This window comes from Pagrus pagrus (assembly GCF_965226575.1).
Source record: "Pagrus pagrus genome assembly, chromosome: 14".
Lineage (NCBI taxonomy): Eukaryota > Metazoa > Chordata > Actinopteri > Spariformes > Sparidae > Pagrus > Pagrus pagrus.
The window spans coordinates 6,336,595-6,356,594 of record NC_140198.1 but is presented as its reverse complement, the minus strand read 5'-3'; the positions used below and the strand labels follow the sequence as shown (position 1 = coordinate 6,356,594).

The 20,000-nt window shown below is 39.8% G+C and overlaps 1 protein-coding gene across 1 annotated transcript; it reads right to left on the bottom strand.

Annotated features, from left to right (window-relative positions):
* Window positions 1–1,859: 1,859 nt before the first annotated feature.
* bckdk (branched chain ketoacid dehydrogenase kinase) lies at window positions 1,860–19,599 on the bottom strand. Its single transcript, XM_084374554.1, has 11 exons — window positions 18,940–19,599; window positions 15,451–15,519; window positions 15,217–15,327; window positions 12,413–12,460; window positions 10,258–10,377; window positions 9,969–10,067; window positions 9,383–9,456; window positions 7,913–8,041; window positions 6,192–6,281; window positions 5,782–5,937; window positions 1,860–5,419 (listed from the first exon to the last, which is right to left on the bottom strand). Exons 1-11 carry the CDS (start codon window positions 19,336–19,338, stop codon window positions 5,275–5,277), a joined length of 1,440 nt encoding a protein of 479 aa, XP_084230680.1. The 5' UTR covers window positions 19,339–19,599; the 3' UTR covers window positions 1,860–5,274.
* Between the last annotated feature and the right edge of the window lie 401 nt (window positions 19,600–20,000).

Here is a 20,000-nt window from a genome sequence, read left to right as displayed (position 1 = left end):
TTTCATAAGAAAAAAGTGATTACATTTTTTTTTCAGGATAATTTTTTCATGAGTGAAACTGAGTAAAAACTTGTTTTTTTATTTTCAGGAAAAAATATTTTTACCGGAGAATTTTTTTTTTCATGAGTGAAACCAACTTTTTTTTTTCCAGGAGTGAAAAATCTAAATGTTCGAGTCAACGTTCGTCGTTCATCTGTGAAACCCGAGTGATAAAAAAAAAATTCAAGAGAATTTTCAAGAGAGTGAATTTTTTTTCAGGTGAAATTTTTTTTTTTTTTTTTTCAGGTCAAAAAATAAAAGTCAAAAATTCATTTTTCAGGAGATTATTTTTTATGAGAGAAACTGACTTATTTTTCAGGAGAAAAAAGTGATTAAAAGAGATTTTTCAAGAGAATTTTTTGATGAATGAAACAGAGTCACTGACAGTGATAAAAAAAAAAAAATTTCAGGAGAATTTTGTGTAAAAATGAATAAAAGAAAAAATAATTGATTAAAACAAGTGATTAAAAATTTTAAAAATTCAGCCAAATTTTTTTTTTAAAAATTTCAGGATAAATTTTTTTCAAGACTGAAACCGAATCTCTTTTTTTTTTCAGGAGAAAACAAATGTTCATGTGTGAAACAGAGTGATTAAACATAACATTTTCAAGATAGTGAAACTTTTTCAGGCAAAAAAAAGTAAAAAATGTATTTTTTGTCCAGGTGAAATTGTTTTCATGAGTGGAACTGAGTAAAAACCTTTTTTATTTCAGCAGTGATAAAATTCATTTTCAGGAGAATTTCTTTTCCACGAGATGAATGAAACTGAGTAATCTTTTTTTTCAGGAGAAATCTGTGAATCCGTGTCATTAAAAACATTTTTGAAAGAGAATTTTTTTCTCCGACCGAAATCTTTTTTTTCCAGGCAGTTTGTGTGAAACCGAGCAAAGAGGAGAGTGAAAATAAATTATTTCAATTAAATTTTTTCTGCATGTTGCGTGTGTTTGTTTTTGTAATACTTATTTTGACCACAAGAGGCTGACGTGCACCACTACCTCATGTTCTAATGACTAAAAGCGTTCATGTTTTCTTCCAGGGGAGTTTAAATTTCTCTGTGCACACTAAACACAAGACACACCTATTGCTTATCACACATGCGAAAATATTTTTTTATTCAGTCAGTTTCACACATAAAAAAAAAAAAAAATTCCCCTGAATATTTTCTTTACGTTTTCACACATAGAAACAAAATAACTTCAGGATTGCTCTGGCAAAACCTTTTTTCCCTTCAGTTGGCAAGTCATAAAGAGTCACTTGCTCCTCAGGCATTTCAATAAAATGGTGCAATAAAACATTGCGTCAATTTGCTCTGCAGCTGCACGTCTCCCAATTTATATTAATATACTGTATCTGTCATATCTCCACGTCAGCTAATAAAATTTGCCTACCTATCTACCTTTAGTACAAAGTACAGAGTAATGCTTTGGCTGTTACTATGAGCCACTGACTGAGAATAGTAGATATTATTTCTGTGAGCATTGCCGAATCATCAATTTTTTTATTAAATGTGACAGAACTGGAAACAAATTACGTATTACATCCACTGACGAGAAGGTTAAAATCTCAGGATATCAGGGATCAGGATATGAAGTTAAACTTATTTGTATTTACAGTATATTTGTCCTCCTGATGACACCCACCTGTTGGAAGTGTCATGGTGGACTGTGTCTCAGCAGGAATGGTTTTCCCTGAAAGACATCACGTCCCCGTCCCAACCACCTCAGCTGAGACTTTGCTCTGCTGCACGCCTATTTACAGATTCTCCCCGCAAGACCTGCCAGTTATGACACGAGATGCACAAGAAAGAAAGACTGCAAGTGTGAATTTTTTTCCAACCAAGTAAAATTTAATGTTTACAGAGTCCTGAACACAACAGAAAACATGTGAGAGAAACTACGTTCAGTCTAGGAGACAAAAACACTCCATGGCAGCACATTTTGTCAGTAACAAGACTCCAATATTTGGCTTTGTACTGGAGATTATTTCATTTTTTTCTCTTTGTTGATCTTCATTTTCTAGCTAAAAAGCATCTCCACGCTTAATATAATACGAAATATTTAACAAATCACATATTTTTGCACATATTTCAGTGTGCGGATGCTTTTTGCTCATTCAGTTTGCTCGTTTATAGCTCCACAACCTCCTTTAAATCAGGTGAGCAGTGTTTTATTCTCTATTTTGTCTACCTGCAACAATTACAAAATCAGAAATCTGGAAAATAGAAATTCAAAAACTCATCTTTCTTTCCCCTGCAAAAAACTGAAACGATGCAATGAATAAATCAATATTTTTAAGTCTGCCTGCACTTTTCTTTTTTAGCCAGCAGGGGGCAGACGGTACATAATCCAGCCAGGCTGCCAAATCCATAATGTACAAACTACCTTCAACATTTCACCAGCAGAAGAAAAAAAACCTCAGAGTGATGCCGGTTATCTGCTAATGTGTCTCAAAAGGGACACAAACCATAAACCAATGTTTACCAACGTCTGGCAGCTACTTGGTGTGACCCTCCCTCCCCTTCCCCCTGCTTTACATGCATAATCTACATATATTACTACATCTTCAAGACCTTCAGAGCCACAATAGACACATCTATTCATATACACAGCCTCAGGAGGAATACAGATAATAGAGGCCGTTCTCCGTCACTCTGGGACTGTGAGTTACGCGGGGTTATTTTTGTTTCCATATGGTCAAAATAAATATTTCAGGGATTAAATCAAATTATGTTTGAATATCTTACAACTGTGACAAGTGGTTCACGTATGTTTTTTCTCCATGTCTCGAAGGCTAACAACTCATTTTAACTCTTTGTATGTAAACGTAGCACTTGTGAGCGCAAATCAGAGAGAACCAGTTGAAGTTCAGTTGTAAGATATCAAATATTTTAAAGTTTTATATTATTTATATGTTTTCTACAACAACAACAACAAAAAAAAAGTCCCATTTTCTCACTATACAATGTATGTGATTCTAACGGGTTTTTTTATGATACAGCTCTATGAATTTAATGGCCAATGATAAAAATGGATTTGAATACAAACTTCGGATGGTTTACAAAATTCATAGATTTCCAATATTGTTAGTTACCACTGAAGATTCTCAATGCCCTCTCTGCTAAAAAGATATCAGTATACGCTAATATAGTAACAAATGCTCCCAACAGATAAAAACTTAGTCGTTAGTGAAGCGTTCAGGATGACAAACTGCTGCTCACCGGGGAATGTTCAACAAAATGTGAGGAGTGCTTGCGGTGACTATCTATTGGGGTAAATTCAAAAAGCAAATAACGCGACTGTGCTGTTTTAATTGATTCATAACTCTATTAGGAAACTCAGAGTGGCCAAGGTTTGCTTTCTAGCGTTACTTAAGATCACAACTTGATTTTTGTGTCATTTTGTTTAAGAGCAACAATTTAATCATAATCACACGATACTTTTCCAGGATAAATGATACTGATCCGTTCGTCTTCAGGTTGAGAGGAATGACTTAATGAGTGCAGACACCCGTTATCCTGAGATGAATATCAAAAAAAAAAAAAAGTTTGATATCAAGAAACAATCTTCTAATTTAATCACTCTTGAAATAATGGGCTCACATTCTTGCTGCTACACTTGTGACTCATTATGCTTCAAACCAAGTGCTCGTCAGATCGTTTAACAGCGTCCGAAACACCGTTTTTAATTGATTGCGTCGGACATCTTTTGTAACATTCTGTAACAGACGCAGAGATAAGCCAGATGTTTTTAAGGCGTGCTGTGTTTGAACGTCTCCGTTTATGACCACGTTTGTTTGAAGCATACTTTGTCGTTAGGGAACTGAACATTCCTGAAATAGCAGGAAAAAAAGGGCAGAAATCGCTCAATAAAGGCAATTTAAAATAAACCCACCACTCGTTGTCTCAAAGTAACGACACAATCAAGTTGTGATCTGAAGAAATGGACCTAAAAAATGACAAGCAACCTCGGCCGAACTGAACAGTCACTCTGTCGCTGACCCATCCTGAAATGTAATCTTTTACAAAACATATTTCAAAAAGACAGAAAATCTGAAATACACCTGACACACTTTCTAAAAAAAACATCTAATGTTGAATAAAACAGAAAAAAAAAAGAAGACCATATTAGACAATACTTCTCTGGTATATTGTTACTGTGAAAGTTGTTATAATAAAGTCAAAAAGCTGCTATGATTGGTGCAAGTGCTAAGCATTACAACAGGAAATCTATTCATTGTGCAAAAACACCTGACATCGGACTAAAGTAACTGACTGACATGGTGTGCATCTGTGTGACCCGATAAAGGCAACAAACAAAAAAAAGAAAAAGAAAACAAGACGAATAAAAGAAAGCATGCAGCTGAAGGACTAGCGTCACACATTAAGGCCACTGAACATCTCGGTCGGCTTCCCTGCCTGAAAGCTCCGCAAAAATACTGCTAAACAAAGACGTTCATCACGGCGTGTGACAGAAATCTGTTAATGAGCTTTTGGTGTTTTGGCAGTTTCCTCTGCTTTTATCAGCAGCAGCTGATTTAGTGAAGGCTTTGTAGAATATTGATAAGGGTCGTCAAGGGTTGAGGTTTACAGCTCGAGACGCTGAAGCTTTCCCTCGCAGACCTTAGCTTTTAAAACAAACAACTGACGACGTACAGGAAGGGTCTGGCTATTCAAACTACGGTCGTATTGATCGTTATGAAACATGCGAGCAGCTTTGTGCACTTTGAGGAGATTTTGACAGGGTTGCTGGAGTGTCTCGGAAGTTTCATTTGAAACTTTTTATCTTCAAAATGTCTATTTTGAGGCTATGCGTCTAGTAACTTCAGAGTGAACTTCTTTAAAACTGAAGCTCTTTTTCCTTTCCTTCCTTCCACAGTAACATCAACGTCCACTTTCATGCACAGTTTGTCCCGATAACCTAAACATTCAAAAGTTCATACACCCCTTGAAACTTCCAGACGACATGTCACAGGGTAGAAAACACAAAGGAAAAACGACGGAAATCATCAACTTGAGAGCTAACATAGCTTATAATCAGTCTAAGGCAAAAACAAAAAAGGAACAAGTAGTGGGTTGGTGAATTTGGGAGCTTTCTGACAACATACTGTGTAGGCTATCATTTTGTGGACCAAAGTCCTGTAAGTCCATGCCAGCCTTCTTCCTGATGGGAAACCCTCTGTCCTCCTGCGTGGCCTGATTCCTGCGTTCGGATCTTCAAGGTTGACCATCGGGGAGCTTCACACTCTGAAGCTCTCTCCTTTGCCGTCGATGTGGCGCAGACGCAGGTAGACGTCTGTGCCGATGCCCTGCATAGACTGTATGGACAGAGAGCCGCCCAGGTACTCAGCGTAGGCCCTGGAGGTGGGCAAGCCGAAGCCAAACCTGCAGAACACAAAGACACAGTCAGCGAAAGTGACGCCTGGTTGAATGAAGTGACGATCTGTTGTCGGTACAACATGAACTTGAGTGGAAATGAAGTGTGAAATGCCACCTGCAGGTAAATACGGGACACCAGTGAACCGGATTGACCAGTGAACGGGATTGTTGATTTTTTCTCCTTCATGACTTTAAGATTAGGCCACGTAGCTCAAACTCCTGCGTCAACCGTCACTGCATGTCGGTCTCGAATGTTAGCTGATGTCACTCACGTTTCTCGGTCTACACTTCACTTCAGATTTATCCGTGTTAGTGTGGACAAAGTCGGAAACATCTGTAAATACTGAAGACGGATTTTAACTTCGTACCCATGCATCGGGCTGGAGTGGTTCCCACTGTTGGTAATGTTGTTGAAGAAGTTGCTCATGCGGGGGTCCTGTGCGCTCTCCTCAGCCGTGCTGAAGTGGTAGTCCATCACCTTGTCCACGATGTTGTGAGGGATGCCGCCGCCACGGTCTGAAATCCTTAAAAAAAGGAAAAAAACAAAAAAAAAAATTAAGCTCTGAGGAACAAAATACTTGACTACTGTAATGTATTTTCTTTAGCTTAAACACTCCAACTTGTTAAAAACAGCTGACAGGGCCTCAAAGTTGAAATTTGTACTTGAGATGAGCAGTCAACACTCGTTTCTCCAGAGCAAACCAAACACAACTGCGGAACTTCATTAAATATTGTTTTGAAAGCAGCAGCAAACTAAAAAACACATGTAGTCACTCACCTGATGACAAAATCAATGTCATTATTGGCGATGGTGACGACCACATCGGGCACATTGTAGGGGGTGTCCAGATGGCTTTCCATGGTGGCCCTGAAGGGACAAAACAGATGGATGTCATGGGGAGTTTTGTTGTTTTAGGTGCTGTTGTTTTTTGTTGTTTTTTTTGTGCTACACACACACAGAAGATTACAGACAATGTTGCTCTTAAAATCTGCTTTTTCTCAGTTACCAGCTGATAAATTAACCTTCAGTCAGGCTTTTCTAAATGTTGGCCGGACAGACTCGGTTTTAAAAAAGCTTGAAGGACCTGCGTGTACGCTGACATGAAGTCTACTCAAGCAACAACAGCTTTCTAAATCCCTCCCCTGCTTCTGTCCTCCTAACTAGTAATCAAGATCTATGAGTGGAATGTAGCCAGCAACACACAGCAGAGCCAGAAACTCCAGCCAGAAAATGTTCTTCCAGCTCTGACCACAGTAACTCCCAACAATACAGAATGAAGTCGTTATTGCTCGTCCTCTCTCACAGTCAAAAACAGAAAAAGATCATCTGTTGTTATTACACCGATGTTTACAATGAGGATAACACTTTACTATTGATGCTTCTAGAGGTGTTAGTGAGGGGCAGAAGAAGGAAAAAGAAAGTTTGTCGTAGTTGTTTTTTCTTTCTCCTTCTCCCACTCTGTTTATTGTTATGCACCAAAAGACAAAGACAAATTCCTTTTTTTGTGAAAACCTACTGATTTTTCTTATAATTTTGCATGTTTCTTAACTTGTAGGAGTGATGGTTAAAATATAGACCGCACAAGTTAATACACTTTCTCTGAATGCCAGAAAAAAAAGGCAAAATTAGAGCTACTTTCATAAATAATTCATTCACCAAAGGTTATAAATGGGCTTAAATTACGGCAAATTTTGTCAGTAAATGAAACAATGCACGTACTGAGACAAAATGAATGCATCTGAAATGAATATATATGTCTCAGTAAATGAATGAATGAATGAATGAAGGGACAAAATTTAGACTTACTGTCTTACTATCAAGCTCATTGTAAATTCAGCTGTTGCGTGTTAATATTTTTTTTAATTTGATTTAGCCAATACTGACCTAAACAAACCTGTGATTATAATAATCTGTTTATGCATGAGCTATACTTGATTGCGTCAATTCTTCATCCAGATTTTCACCGAACAAAGTTCCTCAAAGCACAGTCTGGAACGGACCGTCCGGACTGCGTGTTTTGTCTTTTATCTGGAGACTGTTCAGATCATAGGACATCGAGTGCCTCTCATCAGGATTCCAGCGAAGGTTATTTTAATTCAGCGCTCTCGATGGGAGCATGTAGTCAATGGCAGTGCAGTCCTGCATGTGCAGGAGCATCTGTTCTCAAGCTGAGTGCCTAATAAGGATCGATCAGGAGCACTGTGAGAGCTCTCATTTCCGTTTTCTCTCTTTCCTGTTTGGCTATTTGTTATTTTATTCTTAACTTAAACTCCTTTCTGTGTGAAGACGTTTGAATCGGGCTTTGTTGTCAGATGGAGAATGTTCTTCATCTTCATGTCGATGTTCTCATCAGGACACTTCTTTATTATTTTGCTATGTTTCATGCAGAAAAAAGTTGTCCTTTAAGAGATCCTATTATTAGAAACTGTCACTGAGACCTAAGACTAAAGCTTTTATTACATCAACGTTAGATACAGAGTTAGAGTTAGAAAAGTCACCTCATGGCATTCTTGAGGAGCTCGGGCAGGATGTAATCCAGAGGCAGCGGGATGAAGGGGAAGCGAGCTGCCACATGTCCATTGATCCTCACTCGGGGAGAGTTCCCGTACTGGTGCTCACACAGACGCCTGAGAACACACGAGGAGCATTTACAGCAACGTGTAGGATGTGATCTACCAGATACTCGGCGAGATAATGTAAAAGCTTTGCTTAACAGGGTTAGAGCAGTGCTCCTCAAACTTTCATATGCGTCATAAACAGTCTTTGCTGCCAAGATGGGGTTAATAACCAATTAACAATAAAGCAACTTATAAAATGAGCCAGAGTTTAATCATCTCTCAGGTAGTATATAGTGAATCCTTTTTTGCCCTCTTATTGTTGTATACTACCTCTGTTCATTTAACCATCTTTGCTATGTTTTCTTTTCGTTTTTAAATCAAGAGTCACACGTTTTCTTTGAAAAGCTACTTTTTATAAAGCACCGTACTGAGGTAACAATTTGAGTCTTTTCTTTTCATTCCTCTTTCTCCTCCACAACATTTCAGAGAGAAACACTGACCTTTCTTGGACACATTTTTGCAAGTACAGCTGAAACGTTCAGTTGATTAATCAATTTGCTATGTTAGGCTACTGTATTGACCGTTTCAGCAGGTGCCTGATTTCCAGCTTGGTCACAGCTTTTAAAAGTCAGCGTTGAGCCCTATTTTTCTCTTTAAGTCATGGTGTACATGGCTGTATACTGAGATCAATTTGTATTGATGAGCATGCAAACAGGACAGCCTTAGCGAATGACATTTCATGGAGCAAATTCTCTCTACAAACAAGATGTTGAAGGTTAAACACAACAAAAGCATGTTATTGTGTTGCAGTCTTACTGTGCGTGGCTAGACTGAAATGCAACTTTGGATTATTTTAGACTTTTAGGCTCTTGTTTTTTCCCCAATTGGTAATCTAGTTTAGTGTTTTGCACGATAACATAATTACCACTAAACCGCTGAGGCTAAAGGGAATGTTGTTGTACCAAACTGACCGACACTGTAATCCTTAAAGTCATGCTGCTAGTGTCGCCGAAATACAACTTTTGTTAAGCTTCCTTTGCTATTGTAACTATAATTAACATGTGCTGATTTCTCTGTGTTCACAAGCTGTTTACTGTCCCAACAAAAACACAACAAATAAACAGATCATTTACAATCAGATTTTACTAATTTACAGCCCACAATCTGTGTGAACTTTCCTTTGAACTCAGTGAAAGTGTCTGACTCCAAAAAGGTCATTCAATAAGATAACAAAAGGTAAACAGGAATGATAGCTCGTATCTCGTTCACAGCTGGAGGTGCTCAAACATGAACGGTTCTGAGGGTTTTATCAGCTGACCTCTGACTTCTCTCAGTCAACAGAGCGCTCAAACAGAAGCAGAAAGTCATCTAAAGGTGATAAATAAACAAGCAGTGTGGCTACGCAATTACCTGGCAAAGTCAACCCACTTCTCGATGATCTTTTTGGGAGAGAGACGTCTGCATATGATCCCGACAAAATCAGGCTGAAACAAGAACAGAAATAGTTAATTAATAAACTTTATTTAATTTAAATGTGACCTTTAAAAATGTGCGTACAATAAATATCAATGAAAAGGATTTTTCTTTCTCCTGCACACTGTGGATCCTACTATTGAATTAATGATTTCAGCTGCTGTTACACGTTAACGTATTCAAACTGCCAAAACAAACTTTGCAACTTATTTGATGCTCTCTTCCAGCTGAAAATATTCCCAAACAAAAGCACTCGTTCTTCTCGTTGGAGTAATGTTCACTTAAAACTTAAATGAGCATTTTTAAAGATGAAGACTTCAGTAGGAACTAATGTGCTTGCGGCTGAGAGCCACAGATCTGGTGGGAAAGTCAGAGACGCCCTGACAAATATTGTGAGCCGTCATAGATGTGTTAAGGAAATGTGATGTAGCAACCCTGACTCAGATATCCTAAAATTTATCCTGCTCGAAGAAAACAACACAGGCTTAAAAGTCATTTGAATCACAGCGATGGTCAGACGTACATTGTCTTCGTGGAGGGCGAGATGGTGCGTGGCCAACATTCGGATCCCCAGACGAGAGCACAGCGTCGTATCCAGGAAGCTGCGGAGGATTGTCTCATCCTGCAACGGTAGGAAAGGAAATGCTTTAAACTCTCTGAACATCTCCAACAGTGGCACCAAAAACAAACCGCTGATGAAACCTGATCAATCTTGGGATCTTAAAATCAGATTAGCAGAAAGAATGAGACATCCAGGAATTGGAGTTAGTTATTATTGAAACTCTCTCTCATTTTGGAGGTGCAGTTATTACCGGGATGTGTCTGCGACACTCCCTGAAGCCCTGTGCCAGCATGGTTACCACATCTTTATGGTCGTCCAGCAGCTGCTGCACCAGCTTACAGAAACGAGCCTCCACGTCCTGATCCTTGATCTGTCAACAGAAGAAAACACTTCATATTAACATTTAAAAAGCCATGTTGAAAAGACAGGCCTTTCGTTAACTTTTGAATGAAAGGCCTCCTTGTTTTCGATCGGTCGCAGCTCTAAATTGGGACAACAACAACAGAGGCATGTCATATTAACCACTGTTGGTCTGAGTCTTTCTTACTTGCTTTAACAGAAACGCTTTTCAATTATCCATCTTTTCCAGCCGTCTCTACTTTCAGTTTTTTTGTTCACTTTATTTCACTGTACCATCAGTAAGTTACCATCAGTGAAACTCTACACCTTCTGCAAAGATGTTTCCCAACAAAGGCATTCCAGTGGATTAAAGAGCATAATCCCTTTTGTGAATGTAAGAAGTCTGCAGAAAGTGTCAGATTTCACTGATGGACCCTTAACAGTGATAGTGAAGGATTAGGGCTGTGGAAATGTACAATATTAATACATTATCGTGTATCATGTGAACTACTATAGCACAGGTAACTGCAGCACATCTCATTATGGTTTAGTTTATCCTTTATTTGCAAGACAGAAAAGCTCAATGACATCCATCATGATCATGATGATTCAGTGCAGTGAAAGTCCTGCAGGGTGCATACCTGCACACACACCTTATGATTGTGTGATTGATAATGCTTCATTGTCAGATCAAATCTAAAATGTGTTTAGCATTTCAGCAGCTTAAATTGCAACATTTCAGAAAAGATGCGTACATTTTACATCACATTACAATCGCAGCAGACGGTATTCAAGGAACGTGCATTTGAGCTGGGATTAAGCTCCGTATTTAATTCTAGGATTAACTGATGTACAAAAGAGTGCTACAGTCTAAAGGTGCTAATTTGTGAAATCCTGTATCTCCAGTTTGATGATAGCAATTCGCATTCACTGTTCAGGACATGTCTGAGGTCAGAGGCAATGTTAGTGGCCAGCCATGGTAGACTGCTTCATGGAGTTTCTCAAGCGGTGGGCCTTCAACCTTCAGTTTTTACTTTACTTTAAAAAAACAGTTGTACCAGGTAGTACTACAATACTGAACATAAAACCTGTTCAGTGAGTCTGACGTCGCCTGCAGCCTCAAATGTACTGACGCAGGACTGAATCGGCACATTTGTCTTATTCGCCAAGAAGTTAAGGGCGGAAAAAGAGCTAAATAAAGAGTCACAGTCTGCTCCCCCTCACTGCTATTCAAGAAATATCTGAAGAGGACCGACCCACATTCCACACTGTGCATGTTTAAAAACAGAGTTAGAAGAACCCTGAATATACTGTCGGGTCATGTTTTATTCTGTATCAACAGAATCTAAGCAGTACAATAAATCATATCCTGTTCAGGTCTGTTCAAGCAGTTTGAATCATCTTTTCAGAAATGATTCCCCGCAGCTTAAATGTAAATATATTTGGGTTTCTTTACTCCTCTATGACAGTAGACAGTGTCTTTGGGTTGTGGACAAAACAAGACATTTGAGGAGGCACTGTTTTTTTTCCTATTTTCTGACATTTTATAGCCAAAAAAATGAATCTATTAATCAAGAAAAAAATCAATAATGAAAATAAATTTTAGTTGCAGACCTAAAGCAAAGACATGGTTCAGAATTGGTCATTAAAGTAACTTAAAAATAATGCAAAATATAAAGTGGTTTCAGCCCGTCAAACACGAGGGTTTGCATGTTTATTTGCACGTTTATTTAAAGCTGTAGAAAGTATTTGGTTTAATTACAAACCAAATATCCTTTGTGGGATTTGCGTCAGATACAGATTTTACGATGTGGCTTTTAACTCAATAAATTTAATGAAAAACATCTTTGACAGAAGCCGTAGGGGTTGTGGTTTAGGGTTACATGCGGATTGGCTGAGTTCTGAACAGATCGACCAATCCTGGAGCTGCTACATGCAGGCAGAACAAAAGCCTTGACACCAAGTGTTCACACTTCCTGTTTATGACCACAAGTGAAGCTGCTCCCTGAGACATGAAGAACTTGAACCTATGACCTTATGTGTGTGTGTGTGTGTGTGTCACTCACCAGGGGAAAGTCACTGAGCATGTGGTAGGCTCTGATGTATAGTTCATGCTGTAAGAAAAACGAGAGGCTGTAGTTAGACCAATTCTCTGGGATCGTCCACCCACCCAACCATAAAACATCCCACCACCAGCACCGGCCCCTGACCGGGCCCCACAACACTACTGACAAGTCCACATGTGGTTTACATTTCATGATGCCCTCTATGTGATGAATTCTCTGTGTTACCAACAATGTCCTCCCCAGAAAGCAAGCTTTGTTTAAATTCAACTTTAAATGATTTAACTGTGTATCTTCTTCAATCACTGTCTTCTTTTTGAAAGACGATCTGACAGACTGAGTGAAGCCACCCTGACCTACATTACAACTGGTGGCAGACAAAAGGAACTGCTCTTTATGTAATCGGCACAGAGGAGGGAATTTAGGTGAAAGTTCATCAGCATTGAGACGTGCAGAGCCGGTGAATCGGTTATGAAAAGGACTGCAGGGAACACAGAAAGTGGGAGAGCTCTGTTCCCACATGGAGGGCCAGGGAGCAAATTAAACTCAAAATGAAAAACATGATACTCTGATATCAATTAACTGCGTGGGCTAGTCTCTGCAAGAGGGGGTTTAGAGGAATCTTGTTTGTTCAAAATGGCATTTGAACAACTCAACAGCAATGTGTGTTTCCAGGAAGTGTCCCATGTTGCACATACTTCACACTGAAAGGACCACCCAGTGAAGAAACCGTCTATATACATGTTTCCTGGAAAAGTCACTGGGAAAATGTGAAATACAATTATGGGTGATACTTCCGGTGTTAGCGTAAATGTGTCTGGACGTGCCGGAAGTCACGCCCATAATACGCTCAAGGCATCATGAGGGCTTGGAATAAGGTGGATTAAAATACCAATTATGCCTTTAAATTTTTTTCTTGTCCCTCAGTGTGTCTTATAGGTTCTTCTACATGTAAAAAGACTTGAAAGTTAACAAGCCCAAAGTCTGTGCCAACGGGAGCTCCACTCTCCCACGGGAAACACTGCTCCTGAAGTACCTGGAAGGCCTCGTCAGTAGTCCCGCCTTTAATTCTGTCACTTCTTGACATCACATTTGTGTCATTTAAGATGAAAACATAACAGAGGCGACTGGAGATTCGGTGAGCGGTGCTGGCTCAGGCGTGTGTCAGATGACCAATCAGAGCAAACTAGGTATTCAGGAGGAAGGGGACCTTAAAGAGACAGGAGCTAAAACAGAGTGTCTCAGGGGAATACAGTGCTGTAAGTATCACTAGTTGATACAAGAGGACAGGACTCTGTTTCAGGCTAAGAGAAACTTCTGATTATAACAAAACTGGTGAATCCAACAAATTATCTCTACTTACTTGAACTTGCTATTTAGTACTCATCTGTTCATGAGATGTTCCATGGTGAACAAAATCAGGTTTTTGTGCATCTTGTGCATTGACACCACTGAGATTTACCAATAATGGCAAGTAAAACAAAAAGGAAAAGAAAGAAAAAGAAGCAAACAAGCTGACGGTGCACTTTCCGCTCCGACATTCCCTGCTGTTATAGAAACAAAGCTTCCGCTATCGCTAATGGGTCATGTCACGCTGACCTAAATACTGAATGCTGAAGGTTACGTCTGCTGCCAGATAAATTATACTGTATTATACAAGCAGAGTGGGAATTCCTGGCACAGGTTCAACTACTTCAAAGAAGGACAGGAAAAAATCTGAAGCCTCCAGCAACACTCGTAGTTTTTTGTACAGAACTAAACTGCCACACCAACATGTTTCTCCTTGTGGCCTTGATGAGCCTGTTGAAGGCCACAAGCCAAAACACGTTTTTCTGTATACGACACATGTTGCTGAAGTTTGACCTCTTAATACAGGATCATAGAAACGGGGCAGTAAAATATAAAATATGTATAATCTATGCAAATCAGACACTGAGCTGCTGTCACTGACGATGTTCTGTCAGCGACAAGACCAGTGTTTCTAAAGCTTTTCAAGCATTTTCAAGCAGGCGTGGGACAGTAGGGAAATTTCATGTCATGATTATCCTGTCCAACATAACTGTGATTCATCATATCATAATTGATAATCCTCAAAATATTCTTAAAACCAAAATTGCGCTAAAACATACTGGAATCACTTTAACCTTACATTTGGTTCAGAAACAAATATTTTTATTGCATTACAGGTACGACACATATCTTTTATTAATGAAAAACAAAACTTCAAAGAATCATAAATAAGTAGTCATAAATCATAAGGCCCTCCTGCACAAATAAAGGATAAATAATGGTGTTAATCTCATCACCCTGTCATTTCTAGTTTGAAATCCATAGCATTTACAGACATAGTATTAAACTTGTTTTTGTGGGTGCGCGTCTGCTAAATTTGACAGCAGGAGACAAACAAATATGATGACGGGATTGTTTCATTTCATATTTTGAAAGATTTTTGGTTTACATGAGTAACTGTGTCGACAAAACGCCAGATAATGTTGAAAATCAAGCATTTTTCAAGGAGCACATTAAGCATTTCCATGCAACTCTACCATTTATGGGGTCAACGCCTTGCCCAAGGACACGTCAACATGTGGAGCTGGGGATCGGGCCGCCAACCCTGTGATCAGTCGACAACCAGCTCTACCTTGTGAGCCACATCCACCCCTTCACACTGAGTTCAGCCACAGTGGCCCAGTTGTCACTTTCTTATTATAGAATCGGCTGAAGAGCCGCTGCCTCCACGCTTCATGTACGGCTCCATACTGTAGCTGAGGGCAGTGCTGTATGTGGTTTGCGGGCCGTGTTCTTACCACTTGCAGAATGGTGGGGTTGCAGCCAATGATGAAGGGCAAACTGCGGAAGCCCTTGATGCGATGGGCGATTCGTACAGGTAGCTCCTTGTGTAGATACTTGGCACTGCTCTGAGATCACACACACACACACAGAAAACAGTGGAAAGCAAGTGAGTGAAGAGCGACAGAGATTGAGGAGTTTCTCATTAAACATACACTCGACAGTTCTCTCAATGTGGCTGAAATATTTACCAAGATGTGGTGTCCATCAGGAGACTTCCCAGAATACAGCAGGGTCGCTAGGGTCAGTCGCACAGAGGCCTGGGGACACAGTAACACGTTTAATCATACACACGGTCCAATTCAGAACAGCAGGTCACACAATCATTCACCAGAACACAACTCAGCTGTATTCACTACACTTTTTCAGCTAGCTTGCCTTAATCCAGGTGGTGCTGGTAGTTGTGTCTGGTCATGTCCTGAATAACAACACACTCACCACAAAACTTTGACGTCTTTCTCTTTCAGAAATACTATTTACATAATCTCATTGTGGTTAGTTAAGTCCATCTACATCTGAATTTAACACATGTATTCAAGGACTACACTTTGTTCTGAAAAAAGTATCTTGTTAATAGAAATAAAATTAACAAATATAATGAATAAAAGTAATCCCGTAGACTCCACAGAAATGGTTTCAAGTCAAATACTTCCTTTAATCCTGTTGGGCTTCAGGTACCCAGTTTCTAAAGAGTTTCCTCTGGAGAAAAATCTCCAAATCTACCCTTCTCTTTGACAACGTATCTTCTCAATTCCCAGATATTTCCAAGTTTCAGTCCTGGTACCAGAAACATATTTTTTTTTATACTTTACTTTTAGGGTAGGGACACTTTTTTAAAAGAAATTTGGAATAGAAGATAAAGCCTTTAATGTAAATGTACAGAATACAACAAAATTAGGAATTAACAAAGAAGCCAAAGTTTCCAAATCTTATATGTAGTCCAAACACAAGCAGCTGTATAAAAATGTGTATAAAAATATATATTTGTGTGCAGGGAGTCGCCCAGGCTCTGTCAGAAACAGTCACTAATTCTCATGTATTATGGGAGTGTGTGGCAGGTAATGAATCACTGTGCACTGTACTGTGATTACATCACTGACTCAGTAAAGACTGCTGCGGCTATAAGACAACGAATACAAAGCAGCTCATGATAATCACATCGGCAAAATCTCCCCCGAGCTTAGATACTCAGTAGCAGGCCTGTTCAGGTACTTTTATTGAAGGGCCAGATTTGGAAAATAATCCGTGCTAGGTGTTAATGTGTAGCTGCTGCTTGTGTAGAAAGCCTTGAAAATCCAGCAACAGGTGATAACGTCAGGTAAACTAGCATTGGCGTCACTGTCGATACCTGCTAAGACCTCCATTTACACCTTGCATTAATGTGCAATCAGTAACTGGACATCTAATCTGGATAAGGACAAATTAATACAAGGGTGCTAATGCACTGTGATCAGATCTCATGTGTATACCAGGTGTAAATGGGCACTGGCGCACCTAAGTCAAACAGTTAACCCAGTTATGATGCGGAGAAAGGGTTTGCTCAAGTGCAGAGAGACAGGAATGCACTAGTTCACAATGTACAAATGTAAAATCTGACCTGAATGTGTCACCGGAGAAAATGTCAGAACGTCATAAAAAAGATTAAGATTCATTCTCCGTGTCCATCCACTGCAATTTTTTTTTTTTTTCCTCGCAAAATCAGTCACTTCTTAAAACACATTATAGACCTGCTTTCATATGAAGACGTCTCTCTTTACTCCTTTAAGTCTGTTCACTGTTCTTTTTTTATGCGTTTCTAATTCCTCTTACGTGATCTCATCTTTTTTATCGCCCTTTTAGTGCCTTTATTCTTTATATTTGTATTTATTCATAGTGACATTTCGTGTTTTGCATTTTGTCTTCTTGTTTTTAAAAAGGACCTATTTGTAAGATTTGTCTCATTCCCAACTTGTGAAAAACTGACGCCTTGCGAATGAGACTCAAAAATCTGCTTTTCTTACAAATAGGTTCTGTAACTTCTTCTTAGTCTTAGCTTCTTTGTGTTTGTCTCGACTGTTCAGCGTTTATAGTTACGTCGTCTGCCTGAGTTTCCTGCTTTTGCCTTGTCTGTCAAAACACTTTGCAGACACTGTTAAAGATTCTCGAAAAAAAATGTGATTATTTTTTCCTCCTCTAATTATCTTGAGAGTGACTCCCCCCTGGCCTGAGCCCCAGGTCGGGGACCACTGCGGCAGGCTAATGTGTGACTATAAGTCACGGGATATAAACTGCAGCTGACTGCCATCAGCCAGACTTGTGGTCTTTGTGATCGGAGGCTACGTGCTCTTTTAAGCAGTTTCACTCGGCAGCAGCTCGGTCTTTGTGAAATAAGTTCACTACTTTCCTGGTACTTTTTTGCCAACATTGTCATTTGTGGCTGACAAAGCTCTGGTGGGGTGGAGTTTTTCTCTCAGTGTCTGCAGCTAACGTGCAGCTGCAAATTCCTTCCTCATTTTGTTGTGAAGAAAAAAAAAAAAACTGATGGTTTGTTTTGCTGAGTGAGAAGTTGATGACAAACTACTGACGCATCCATTTTCTTTAAATGGTCTTTGGGAAAAGTTGGGAAGTATTTGTGACCAAAAGAGTCAGAGGGAGAGGAGTGTGTTGGGTAAAAATCTATATATGTTAGACAACAAATTACCTTGAATACAACACAAATACTGGTTCTTTTGTTTTGATTCGACCTTTGATTAATAATCCTACATATTTGCTTTACCCTTGTATGACAGTCAAACACAACTACAGTCAAAGTCACCCAAGCAAAAACTGACTGATGGATTCAAGAATCAACGCACATTTAGACTACATTTCCTAAAAATACATTAACGATGGATAAAATGTCATAAAAGCTGCCTCATCGCACGCTGGCTTCAAGTTCACAGGAATTGGGTCAACCGACCTCCATCGCTGAAACTTCACACCATCAACGCTCTTTATGTCAATCCTCAGATATACGTTGCGTACTTTAATCCTAATGACAGCTTTTAATGGGCAAGTTTTCTCAGTAGGTCAACCACAAAGACAACAAAGCGTTGGACTGGCAGTATAAGCGATATTACCGTGCTATTTTGCTCTAAATGAACGTATGTCAGCTAGCAAAACATAATGTTCCGATGAAAAACCGTGACGCTGCATTCACGCCCCCAGGAGAAAATCGGTCAAATAGCGGTCCGGGCTAACGGACATGCTGGGCTAGTAAATATATATTTCATAAATCGTACTCATCATCTTAAACACCGTTGATATCCTTAAAACAAATCAAAGGGTAGTTTATTGTGCTTTCACCTGATATACAAGTATCATCCATTTTATATTTTTTGACATGGCGATTACATAAAAGGCAATAACCACAGCTAATTCCTTCTTGGTGACAGCTTTATCCATGCTATCCGACTTATCTCGGGTCACGAGTAGTAACGTAATGTAGCTACCATTAGCTAGCTCACTTTAACCGTTAAGGTGAACCTGTCATCGAAGTGAGGGACACTCATATTTACGCTCTTCTGAGTGTCCGTGAACTCAGCACAAGCCCTGCTAACAGCTAGCGTTACTACCAAGCTAGAGCTAGCTTACGCCCTCGTTGCTCCGGTAGAAGGAGCACGATTTCCGAGGAGCGCACGGGCAGATCGTCACATTCTCACCTTTTCTGCAGAAACGTCAATAGCAGACTGGTTGTAAAACGACGTGACAGTCTTCGACCGCTCCCTTGCCAACTCCGAGTACCCCATCGAGGATGTGGACCGAAATCTGTTGCTCCCCGTGCTTGACATCGGTGGTACTGTTTTGGTGAGGGGGGCGAGCAAGAGGCTGCCGAGCCTCGGCCTGGCCCTGCAGGTAGCACCGCTCAGCATCTCCACGATACCCGCCAGTCCCGGACGCATTTGGAGACGAGCTGTGTGTGTGAACAGGGTGGCCCTGTTCCTGTACAAGCACTGAAATCTAGTGTCGCTACGAGGCCATTGGGGTCGCGTCGTAATGGTGCACAAAGGCACGTATCTCAATACAGTAGAGAAAGGGTACAGAAAGGGCTTTGTGCGCATTGGCCAGTAGGGGGGAAAGCTGGAGCGACGACATGACAGCTGAGCCAATCAGTCGGCCAGAGGCGGAGCGAAACCGCACCAACAGCGCCCCCTACACTACTGTACGGTACCGCAGGGAACAGGACCAGTCAGTAAACACTTTCTGAGTATTTTAGACTGGGGATTGCTCAAGGGGTCAGGGTCAACATGCTTCAAGATGTATGTTTTCAAGTCATGTATGTTTTCTGCCAGGCCAAATTCCTCTCTCTATCCCCCCCACACAAGAATAAATAAGTGCTGCAACTTTAACTTCATTTGGTCCGTACTTTCTCTGTAGTTACATTTCTGACAGGGCCAGATTAACCTGTGACAGGGCCCCAAGGGTAAGAATGTGTTGTTGGGCACCTGGGGAACCACCCCTTCCCTTTCCTCACTGTATGTTTACTGTTGCCATTAAGTTTCCACTAACTACACACTAAAAAAAATGTGTTTCAGGTAGTGCATTTCTAGTTATCACTCATCTGAAATAAAGTAAAACATCTTACTTGCACATTTTGTGAGCAAGTAAGAACATATGTGAAAGTAAAAGTATTTACCTTCACATAACAATAAGCTAAAACTGTAAAAAATCAAATGCAGACATGTTCAGAGTAATGAGCATCACACTTTTCACTTTTTTTTAT

Excerpts from the sequence above, each read along its gene's own strand:
- bckdk (XM_084374554.1), bottom strand. The coding sequence starts at position 19,338 with ATGCGCACAAAGCCCTTTCTGTACCCTTTCTCTACTGTATTGAGATAC. Across the intron at positions 15,328-15,450 it reads CTGATGGACACCACATCTTG|AGCAGTGCCAAGTATCTACA; the intron begins GTAAATATTTCA and ends GTGTGATCTCAG. Across the intron at positions 10,068-10,257 it reads AGTGTCGCAGACACATCCCG|GATGAGACAATCCTCCGCAG; the intron begins GTAATAACTGCA and ends CTACCGTTGCAG.